A 12,021-nucleotide genomic window follows, 5' to 3' on the forward strand; every position below is an offset into this window, starting at 1 on the left:
ACTTGATCTCAGTCTCAGACATGAGCAAGAAGAACTTAAGAGGCCCTTTGATGTTAGCAAAGCCATTACCATATTCAAATTGAGGAAAACCACTCATGATCTACACATGTCATTGTCACCCATCATTCTCCTGCACATACTGTACACATCACCTCAGGCTTACTGTGGCAGAAAACATGAAAAGAGCCAACATCACGTGAAGGAATACCACAGCTGATTGCCTGTAGACCTGCAGAGCTTTCGCTCTCTTGTTTTGTTGGGACAGAACAGAACACAAGCTTTTGAGCTGAGAGACAAAGCCCAGTTTAAGTACTATAGTATCGTCAGGAATCACAGGGGAACACTGGAATCAGAAGAGGATTGTTTCTCACTAATCAAACAATCAAATGATCAGTGTTATCACTGAAGACTTTGTCTTGAAACAAGAGCAAGCTGCGTCTTGAAGCACACAAGAAAGACACTAAAAAGGTAGTTTGTTTAACTGGGAGTGAGTAAATAAAGCCTCATTTTATTCCCATGTCCCTTGGCACATCTCTCCTCATTTTCACAGATCTGCACCTACAGTGCTTTGAGCTGCTGACCTTGACTAAGAGCCAACTTAGACATCTACTTCACCACTATCCTTCTTTAACGTGTGTTGTATCGCGAATTCACAGAAAACAGAAAGAAACAAAGAGTGCTAGTTTTGCAGAGAACAAAGGACTAATGAACGTGTTACAAAACACATGGCCTTATGCCATGCAACTGCTGTTGCCCTTTTTTAACTCCACTCCCAATATGACGTGGTCTCTGTCAAGGACAGCTCGTTCCCACAGGCTGCGGATTTACCTTTGGTACAGAAGGGTCCGTCATGTGCTGTCGAGGAGCAGTCACAGGAGTAGCCGTTATATTTCTCCACACACTTCCCTCCGTTCCGACAGTACATCCCATAGCTGGTGCAGTGTCCCGAGCAGCCAGGCTTGACGCCTGGGGTGACCTTTGCCCTCTCCTCCAGGTCAAGGGTCACGCCATTCATTTTCAAAGAACGGATACATCCCAGGAAACCCTTCTGTCCTCCTGCGGCACCTGTACCAGAGAGCAAGAGAGCCGAAGCCTTGAGGCTTTTGACAACAAAAACAGCATGAAATTCTGAAATTCCAGTGAGTGCATCTTCTAAAAATACATCAGACTGAGCACTGGGTGATTTTGATTATGTTTTTTAATCTTAAAATGCAGAACACATCCAAATACTTTAACTTGTTAGTCTGAAAAATAGGTCTAATTATACTATACAGGTGATAATGAAGAACATCCTCGAAGTCTGGATTTATTTATTTTTTTATAGTTCAATACAGGAGCCCCTCTGGGATTTTTATAGAAGTGCTCCTTTTCGCTTTTAAGGTTTGCATTTCGAGCACTGTTTTTTTTTAAGTTTAAATAACACACAGAGAAATCCTGACTGACTTCCCACAGAAATTATCCTTCATGGAATCTCTTCCTTGTGTTTTGCATATGGTAAAAAACAAACCAATGAACATTGACCCCAAGTTTCCAAAATGCAATTGTCTGGGCTCCGTCAGACTACTTAGAGTACATAACTGACTGCAGGCTGCCTGAGCTTGTGATCAGGCTCTGAAACTCCCCTTTGTAACAACATTCTCAGTACAGGGATCTGGGCCTTTGCTTCACCTTGAAATCGAGCATCCCACATCGTGAATAAAGCACAAAACAAGGTGCAGAGAGCAGATAACAACAAAGGAAGAACAGCAAGTACAGCTGTCAAAGAATTCAAAACAAGCACATTTTCTGTTTTTTGAACGTGACTGGATTTTAGCCTTGCATTGCAGCAATTTGTTTGACCTGCATGCAAACTGGTTTCTATAAGAAAACAAAACATGTTCTCTAAGAGTCGCTCATTCCGGCTTGACATCCTGCAAGAAGGATCGTGTTTCGCTGGGCATGCATTAAATTGTATCTGATGTAAATCTTCTATTTGCATGAAAACAACCTACCCAAATATGGAGGGAAACAACCATAAGCAAAAATTAGCTGGATTTATAGCTCAGAAAATTACTTGCTATTTCACTCACTAGTTGAGCACACTTGGATTAATTAAAACACGATAATCACTGAACAACTGATAACTGACAAATACAACTGCAGATTTCTCACCTTTGAGGATTAAGAAAAAATTAGACATGTGGCCTGCTCCAGTCTTATCAATTATCTCTTGCAGCCTTGAATGAATTCTAATTTTGAATTAGAGAAAACATTATTCCTGTAACCCAGGTTGCTGAAAGAGAAGAGAGGCCATGGATATTACCGCTCTCTGTCCCCAGGGCAGAGATCTCTGCACTTCTGCCATAGCCAGTAATAGGCCCAAGAAGACCATGGTGCCCTGTCCCCCTTCCTTCTCTCAAAGGGATATCACACTGGCGTGAGTCCTGCACATCCACTTTCATTGAAGAACCCAGCGTAGGGCAGCCAATCAGACCATGGGACTTGGTCACCACAGAAATAACCTCCTATTCAGTTCATGTCAAAGAGCAGCCGCCACCCAATGGGACAATGTATTGAATATAAGGCATCATGTCTCCAACCTGGCTGGAAAAGGCGTCCAGACACTGTTTCTAAACCTTAAAGAGAGAGACAGTGCCTGAGACATGGACACACCCATAGACTAATAATGCCTCTAGCATTCAATCACATCCCCAAATCCAACAGGACAGACAGAGACATTATATGGGCAGCGTGTCATCCAGCACTGTAGGGCTCCATCAGTGGGTCAGTATGGGTCAGTATGGAGTCCAGCCTTCGCAACCACCCAAGGCCTGCTCAGGACACAACGTGTTCAGGTGCTGATCGTCACCCGAGAGGAATGGAGGAACATGGAACATCTTCAGCTCCAAGTCCTGCTTCAACGTCAGTCAACACAAGACTGCAACACCTGCAGTATTCAAACTGCACTGAAGCCTTCAGGGCATCAAAAACTGGCACCCAGTGTGATGCTCTACGCCAACGGAAATCCCTTCATTTTTAAAAAAAGTAATTGGGGACAAAAGAACCTACTTTGTCACCCCTATATTTTCTATTCAAATTACCTTATATATATATGCATTCATTCATAGGAATACATGCTAGTAAGGGGTTTCTGTACTTTCCCAACATCCAGTCCATTAATAGATAGCTCTCTTTCAGATCATTTAAATATTCATGGACCTGTATGGCGCACTGCGACTGCTTTTACTGAATTAGAAGAATAAGAAATTTCTAAGTGTCATCAAAGGCTGTCATTGCTTCCATTAAGAAACATTCCAATCATGTCATTTCAAACACAAAAATGGAATGCACTTTGCAATTACCACGACCCACTGTGTGTCAATCAATGGCATTGTTCAGGATAGAAGGAAAATGCACAAAAATAATGAAGACAGACGTTCTTATAGCAACGCTAGCTGGAGTTTGTTCAGAACTTAGTTTGTTTAGGATTTACTGGTCACAACACCTGTCCAAACACCCAAAAGGACTGAAGAGACTGCCATTGCTGCGAACCTCTTGCCAAGCTCCGCGGGTCAGCAATGATATTCCTTCACACGACCATGACTGGAATTACTCCTGATGCAGGGAGGAGGGGACACACAGGACGTACTGTATGTGTGACGCAGAAAAGGTACCTACTAGCCTGACAGGACCATGGAGTCCGTTTCCCTGTGTGGCAGCCCAGTTACAACAGACGTAACGGAACAAAAAGAGAAGAAAATGAGAAATCATGAAAACAGAAAAAAAAAACAAGTTGAGCGAAGTAATAATTCAAAGAAAGTTTTTCAAGGACTCAATGGAATATATATATATAAATGATTAAAGACAGACACACAGCAAAATGATGGTAAATGACACATTCAAGTCACCAATTTTGATATAAGGCAAGAAGATAATAAAAAATCACGTGCCATGATTTACCGCCAGAGACAAATCTTTTAAATAAATTGACATTTCCGACTTAACGTTGCCTTTTCCGTTTTGAGCAGAAAGCATTTGTGAAAAACCAAAGTGAATCTAGGTAGGAAGAATTGCTCAGGAAATCTGAGCAGACGGTGCACACAGAGAGTGAAGCAGTGGGTATTGTCATTAAAGTATGGTATAGAATGTGTATGCAGCTAAAACATTCACTTAGGAATACTAGTACACAGGCAGTTAGATCGAAGTGGTACGTCTTGTGATCGGTATAATCATTACTTAAGGGTTTCAAAAGACAGAAGATGTTTTTCTCTAAAAGCTTTCTGGTCAAAACACCAAGAAGCTTTGGTTACTGTTTTATACTCAAACAGTGAAACAACTGTCTTTTGAATTGGTTTGGTGTTGGTATTCTATATGGGAAATGACCGATTTGCAGGAGGTGATTTTGTAAGCTAGTGTAAAGGACAGAGATCTGGGGTTTTTAACTCTGTGTCTACATCTGGACACAGGAACACATTAGATGTGAGTGATATTTTGAAGACCGTGCAAAGAAGAAGAGGAAGTATTTGGTTTGGTGTTGGTATTCTATATGGGAAATGACCGATTTGCAGGAGGTGATTTTGTTAGCTAGTGTAAAGGACAGAGATCTGGGGTTTTTAACTCTGTGTCTACATCTGGACACAGGAACACATTAGATGTGAGTGATATTTTGAAGACCGTGCAAAGAAGAAGAGGAAGTATTTGGTTTAAGTTGTGATGGAGGACGATCTCGTCTCAAAGCAGCTCTTAATGACTCGTCCGCATGGCGACACATAAACCCGGGGAGATGTGAAACAGTGCTTCTAGCCCAGCCTGGCTTCTTCCCAACCACATCCGATACAACTTGAAGTAAAATACAAAAGGTAAAGATGGGGGTTAAATTAAGTCCTTTCTGCTTGAAGATTAGACTTCTAAGCAACAGGAGTTTATGGCAGGAAAGGGAGAACTGATAAGGATTCCAGATGTGAGCTAGGAGAGCTAGGGAACCCCCTGGGGACTTAATCCCTGACCACTTGGCCAAAAAGCTGTAAACTGGCCAAACACGTGACCTCCCCCCTTTACCATAATAACAAGTGACGTCAGAAGCAGTAGGAAAACCCTATATAAACTGGAAGTTTGTACCGGCACTTTGAACAAGACTTTGGCTTTATTGTTCCTTGCATGCAGTAAACTCATCTGTTTAACTTCTTCTCGGGATCCAGAACCTTATTCTTTCTGTTACAACAAACTGCAGCACCTCGCAGACACCCTGCTACTTCATTACAGTAAACGTGTCTTTCTTCATCGCCGAGGGTCCACCTTTCATTGAATTCTTTTACATGGGACCAACAGCCCCCCCCGAATAGCGAAGAGCTAATGCTCACAGATTTATCAGAAAATTGAAAGAACAAGCAGCTCCCAGCACTGCGTGACAGCGTGGCCGCCACATGTGACGGCTCCCCCAGGAACGCAGCGGAGAGAGGGTTCCGGCTGCGTGCAAACGCGCCTCCCGTCTCCACGCCGTCCAGCGGGAGCGAGGGCTGAGACGTGCGTACCGACGTAAAGCTGGCTGTACAGCTCCAGCCTGGTGTGTCCCTGCGGCGGCGCCTGTCGGACCTCCTTGTAAAGCTGGTCCAGCTGCAAGACAGCCTGCTTGACGTTGCGCTCGGCGCTGACCCGGTGCCACTGGTCATCGTTGAGCGGCGCGGGCGACCTGACCGTGAGCCCCACTGGCCCATTCCCCACGTCAAAGGAGAAAGACACCACCGTAGGGGCTGGAGGAAAAAAAAACAGGAGGGGGGGGGGGGAGAAGCAAACTCAGACTTGATTTGACGACAACAACAACAACAGCAACAGCAGCAACAACAACAACAACAACGCCATTTTCTGTAAAGCGCAGTCATGCACTCTGAATTTAGAAAACACTTTATACTAAAATATCCACCCGTTGAAGTAACAATTTCAGCAGAAATGTCAGTGTGTGTTTGAAAATTGTTTTCAATTAACGCATCAATTAATAACGAGACGGGAGAAGAGCGGGTCATTTAAATAATTGTGTTTGTACCTCTGCACGTTAAAGATTTCAGTTTTGAATGATAAAATATGTGAGGTCTGGAGAAACATGACCCACATGAAGTTGGGCACACGAAAAAAGGAAAAGGACTTTTCTCGTTTTTCTGGTACTCGTCTTTCAACACTTAGCATTCATGAGCAGGGTGCCATTCTAGTTTTGTTTCTGAATTGCTTCCATTAGGAATATTATCTCCCCCAAAATAATCATTCACCATGATAATGCAAAACAGACATTTAATTAAATATGTTTGACTTAGACACGTCGGACTGGCATGAATTAAAACTGAAAGGGTGATTTGAATTCTGTGCCTCCCAGTGTCTCTTTTAATTTCGGTCCTTTGTAGACACAAAACACTCATGATCACAGAGGGAGAGGAAGTCAGGGCAGACTGCACAAATAACAGTCATTCATTGTATTTATTTACATATCCAGCCCTGTGATCTGGGTCTGAAAGATACATTTGGATAGCAACTTAATAATTAATACAGGATTTATCATGAAGTAAAAGGGGCAATAAAATATACATCACCACAACATAATCCATGCCATTGCGACTTCCATGTGCTCTAGTGTCCATTAAAAATGTGGGAAGCAGTGACTATTTTCTTATATTGTACTGGCCCAGTGGAACTGGCCTTCTAAGAGCCTCTGTTTTTTACCGTATTCGGGAGAGAAAGGGGCACATGAATACACCTCTCTGACACGCCCACCAGCAACATGTGCCACTTGACATGCTGTGAGCTCCTTGGAGCCTGACAGGAGAGGCGATGATGATTAGAGGAGCCTTTCTTACATCATCATCACATTTAATCAGGCAAGGTAACAACACAGGAAAAGCCAGTTTTATACTGTAGACATCCATGGTAGAATTTCTATTATAATTATATTATATATTGATTTATGACATGTAAAACTTCACTAGTCCGAGTGAGTACAGAATACGCTGGGAGGCATTAAAAATGCAACAAGTGGAATCAACAATGGATCCAATAGCATTTGCTACATGTATGATGCCCCTCATGACATATGAAGATCTTAGACTGTTCTCTACATGTCCAAGCAATTTGTGACGAGGCACAATTTGTGTACGTAGCCAGTTCACAAAATTCCCTGAATCCTGCTGTGATTCTAAATTCTTTATACAAGTCGCTGTGCTCTATCACTTTCAAGAACCAATACTCCCAGTATCACATTAATAGATAAGGTTCTTCAATTCGATATGTCTAAGTGTAAAACCGGTGGAAATATTTCAGTTACTCCGTAGCTGCTACAAAATATATTACCTTATTTTAATTAGCATCCTTGAGGAACACAAGCTATATTGTTAAAATAATATGTTATTATTTCTAATCTAGTATCTAATTGCTATTTGCTATTCCAATTAACTAACACTGTCAATATACCCCTGTTATCTGAACTACGGATAAGCACATTATGTCCTCCCCTGTGTTTATTTCTAGTTAATTCTACAAATCATGATACAGAACTATCAATTTAATCTGTGGTATTGAACAGAGCAATCCAGTTATACCTAACACTTGTAAATCATTTGTAAAACTACCTGGATTATCTGCTCTGCAAATTTGGTAATTATGTATATAAACAGCTACAGTAAAGGAGTATAGGTGATTGCAGATTTTTAAGTGAACCTGTTTGTAAGCATACTCATCCCCACCTTGAATGCCTATACAAGCCTGATATAATAAATATTCAGTGGCTAAGTCCAATCATATTGAGTTAACTTATCATAAATTTCCATCCGAGATGGACTGTGATGGAAACCCCACTCAACCCTGAACAGGAGAAATGACAAACATTCTCTGTATTCCTACGTAATTACGTAATTGTTCGGGAAGGGTGTGACGTACAGTACTGTAATTGACCTGCGATGATCAAGCATGTCTTCTCTGTGCAGCTTGTTCTGCAGCAACAACTTACTTACAGCCTTAAAAACCTAAGTTTGAAGCATTATTGAGCTGTGCTGATTAACAAATTGCGTTTGAACGTTTCCTGCTATTAAAGCTGTAACTGCTGTATCATTGTACTTACTACAGCACTGTTACTGTTTAACCCCCCTCCTCCTAAAAGATTAGCTGCTGTCAGTTCAGTTACAGATTCAACAGCCTTGTTATATGAGACGGCTCTACAGTAAGTGACCTTTCCACATGTTAATAATAAGGGTTATGTAACATAATTATACATCTGTTACATGGACTTCAGTGCAGTACAGTATTTCAAAAAGGTCAGAATCGATCTTACGGTGAAGACTCATTTAGGTGAATTGGCCCACTCAGCACTACTCCAGTCTATCCTTAAAACATTGAAAATTGAAGCTTTTTTCCCTGCATTGTACAGAGGGACAAAGTGATGTAATCTTCCTATTCTCAGGCAAATGTCTGATTTCAAAGCAGTCAGAGCTCCACTGTATTCTAGTCATTCCAGATGTTGCACTCTCCCAATGGGATCGCGGAAACAACAATTCATGTATCCATTCTCTTCCTAAACAATCTTTAAGTAAATGCGCAGCCTATCACTAATACTTCTCTCATCCACTGAGTATTTCAGCTGTGGGACTAGGCCGACTCCAGCCCATAAATCAGTTTTTCTATGCACATGTCAGTGCAGCTTTGTTGTTTGTTTCTGCTGGTGCAATTGAAAAATATTGAATACTGCAGAACGATGCTGCTTGAATGCCTTGCAGAAGGTGATAGTGGGTGGAAAAAGAGTCTATGATTTCATCTTAAACTGCACAAGCAGGTGACCCCATCCAGTCCCCAGGTGTAGGGGGATCTGAATGTAATGGCCAACGGCCTGTAACAGAACTCCGTGACTGAACAGTGAAGTCTTAGGAGTGAAGTTTTTATGGATTTATTTGTGCTATCATTGCCTAGCATTATCAAGGCGGCTTTGTGAAGCACTTATATTCATCTCACAAGCATTAACCAATACAGATGGGAGATGTATCATCGTGTTGTTTTTTAACCCTAAACGGAGCCCCACACAAACTGTAATTTACGAAATTCAATTGTGAAAGCATTACGCAATTACATATCTGTTATAAAATGACCAAAATTGTTTCTTAAATCTGCCGGATGTTTCTCTTCTGCTCTTTGTATTAAACGCATTAAATGTACAGAAAAGCTAAAGGAAATTTAGATTGCTGTGTCTTGGTACCGCCAGCATGCTGTCTCAGAAACTGGGCCTGGGTTGACTTTTTTACACTTGATCTGTTTAATCAGATGACCAGCACCACGGAAAGCCACATCCTCAGTGCCTGGCGGCTGAATGCTTTGAAACACACACAAAAAAAACAATGTCGAGGAGTTAATATGCAGCCAGAAGAGACTCATGAAAAGTGACTCATTGAAAAATAACATCTTGTCAAAGCCGCGTCCTGCTGGGCGAAAACAAGAATTTCCCAAGGCTGTGTTTACCCTCCTCTTCAGACAAACACCCCAGAGGAAAACATGAAAACCTGTTAAGGCAGGGCTCTGAATCCGTTCTGCATTCTGTACAAGGCCCCTGCCTTTTCATTTATCCAGCTGTCAGTCACAATTCCTCCTCCTGATGCTGGCGTGCCACCGGTGTGCAGACACCTAAAGCTGCCTGATGTGAACCGATGACAAGCAACACCCTGAAATTCCAGCACAATGCCATTAAAGTACTGCACCACCCTTCCACATCACAGACGCTGTGCTGTAGCCGAAAGTTAGGACCAGGTGGGGACAGACAGAGAGAGAGTGGAACACAGAGAGAGGTGGGGATAGCCCTCACTTTTCTTGTTTATGAAACTATACTGAGGAGGGAAGAGGCAACATCGTCCTGCCAATCACCGCGCCTCCTGCTCGGAGCAGATGAGAAAGCAGAGGGGAGCTGTGGTGCAGTTTTCATTAACAGTCTCCTGCCACTTCGTCGACCATTAGCCCCACCGATAACAGACTTTCTCCTGGTTCTTACTGCCAGGAAATAAACACTGGAGCGGTCCTGAGAGGGAAAAGCAGTTCCCAATATACAATTGGAAAATAACACCTTATTATTGTCGATGGAAAATACAAAAACATACGCCAACCAAATGCATGGATTAAGGCAAGATAAACTGAATCCACTACATGGAAAACTGTGCTTTTGCAACTTCTTAGTTTTTAAATTGATAAAGGTTGCGTCATTGTGCTGCATGATTATATCAATTTCGGGGGTTTGGTGGAACTAAACTAAAAACAGAACATTTAGGCTTTTGAGGCTTCTTCAGGTGAAATAATCTCAGAAAGATCAACTTGATCAACATTTCTACATGATTAAAAACGGGGGTTTTGTGATTCAAAAGGCGGTAAATGTTTTATAACATGGAGACAGACTGACTGGACATAAAGACCTTGACAAAACCAAACCATCACAGAGACATAGCCGGACATTATTTACTCTTATCTGGTGGTAACGTGAGCGCTTTGAGAGAAAATGAAGGAACGCCAAAATATGTTGAAATTAAAAAAAATAATAATTGTGAAATATTCAGATGACATAGGGTAGCTCAAGAGATGTTTTACAGGCTTTGTCACTGACAAATATAAGTTGAATGGTCTGGTGGTCGAACAACAGTCCCTGTGATGGAGAATCACACATGAAGCTTCACAGCTCTGCATGTGAGCAGAGAAAGGACACGTAGATAAAGGCGCATTTACCCTGCAAAGTGAAGGAAGCACTTCCCTTCAATCGACACACTGATCTGATCCTCCTACACCTGTTTTTCAGCTCATATGGGAGAGCACAGGGGTGCAATAAGAATGCACTTTTACACTGTCGGTAACGTAGCAGTTTCATTGCCATATTTCTACTAACAAACACTGAATCAATGGCTTGATGGATCACAGAGAAAAATTAGAAACACTGCATAATGTGCAGGAGCCAGTATCACAGCAGCCAAATGTGCACCTGTGTTTCTTCTCGAAGAGAGCATTGAGGAACACATCTGTCTCATAGCTACAGTAATGTCAGTGTCAACGTCAACAGCTGCTCGGCGGTGTTTTCAGCCGTTGCCAGGAAGGAAGTGAGCTCTCTCAGAAGAAGCCACCGTCTATGTAACCTGCATCTCCTCAGACTCGGGCATCTGTCTACCGTCCGCACCATCAAGGCCCACACCTTCTCTGAGCGCTGCTCTTCTAGAAAGGCAACAGCAGAACGTGCGTTTCAGCTGGAGTCCAGGCAATCCTGTAGCCTGTAGTGCAGTGCCCAACCAAGAAGGCACCGGACAAAACTGGCTGATGTGTAGGAAGGCGACAGCCACCACTGCACTCTTCCCCGTCTCAGACTGCACTCCTATGTGTCATCTGTCCACAGCCTGGAGGTGGTGGACCTTGGATCCAATCTTTCAGCTGTGGGACCTGTTGAGACCCTGCAGGAAGTGAATCACTCTGGAGCGTTCAGGTAAGAACTGACTAGTGCAGGAGAACTGTAGAAAAGGAAATTATGTCTTGTCCTTGCCTTTGCTCGTAACAGCACAGCATCATCTGTTACGTTCACCCCTTGCTTAAAAAAATAAAACAGACTAACAAGCATTAAATAAACCAGGAAAAAAAAAACAAAAGAAAATGAACCAAATATGCAGACATAGAGGACAGAGGTGCCTGGGACTGAGGAGGTTTTAGTAGGAATTTGACAATTAAAAGCTTTCTGGGATCTGTGATAAAACACAGTTGTTTCCAGTCCAGTGTAAAACCTCTAATCATGTCTGAACCCAGTTCAGTCCTGCTGAAGTCGCTATTGAAATCACTAAAGATTAATTTACGGAAATACCCTGTTCAGTCTCACAGAAGCCATAAGGTGAACATGCAGTAAAAGAATACAGAACTGGTAAACACCACACAGCAATCAGCTCTGGTCCAGTTCTCCAGAGAACCGGATCTAGTATAAATCATTCATCCCTGACAGGCTTTCCACACCACTAAATAAAACACATCTTCAGTCAGATCATAAACAATCGTGTGCAGGGCAGCTGG

The 12,021-nt window shown here is 42.4% G+C and overlaps 1 protein-coding gene across 1 annotated transcript in view; it reads right to left on the minus strand.

Annotated features, from left to right (window-relative positions):
- The window catches only part of LOC148833171 (contactin-associated protein-like 2), a 43,913-nt gene that overhangs the window by 3,857 nt on the left and 28,035 nt on the right, over positions 1 to 12,021 (minus strand). The window contains exons 10-11 of the mRNA XM_088918172.1: positions 5,511 to 5,729; positions 829 to 1,065 (exon numbers count right to left, since the gene is read on the minus strand). Of these exons, the coding sequence (XP_088774298.1) occupies positions 829 to 1,065; positions 5,511 to 5,729 (456 nt within the window). The remainder of the gene's footprint in view (positions 1 to 828; positions 1,066 to 5,510; positions 5,730 to 12,021) is intronic.

The sequence above is a fragment of the Atractosteus spatula genome, chromosome 6 (genome assembly GCF_055471065.1).
Source record: "Atractosteus spatula isolate fAtrSpa1 chromosome 6, fAtrSpa1.hap1, whole genome shotgun sequence".
NCBI lineage: Eukaryota > Metazoa > Chordata > Actinopteri > Semionotiformes > Lepisosteidae > Atractosteus > Atractosteus spatula.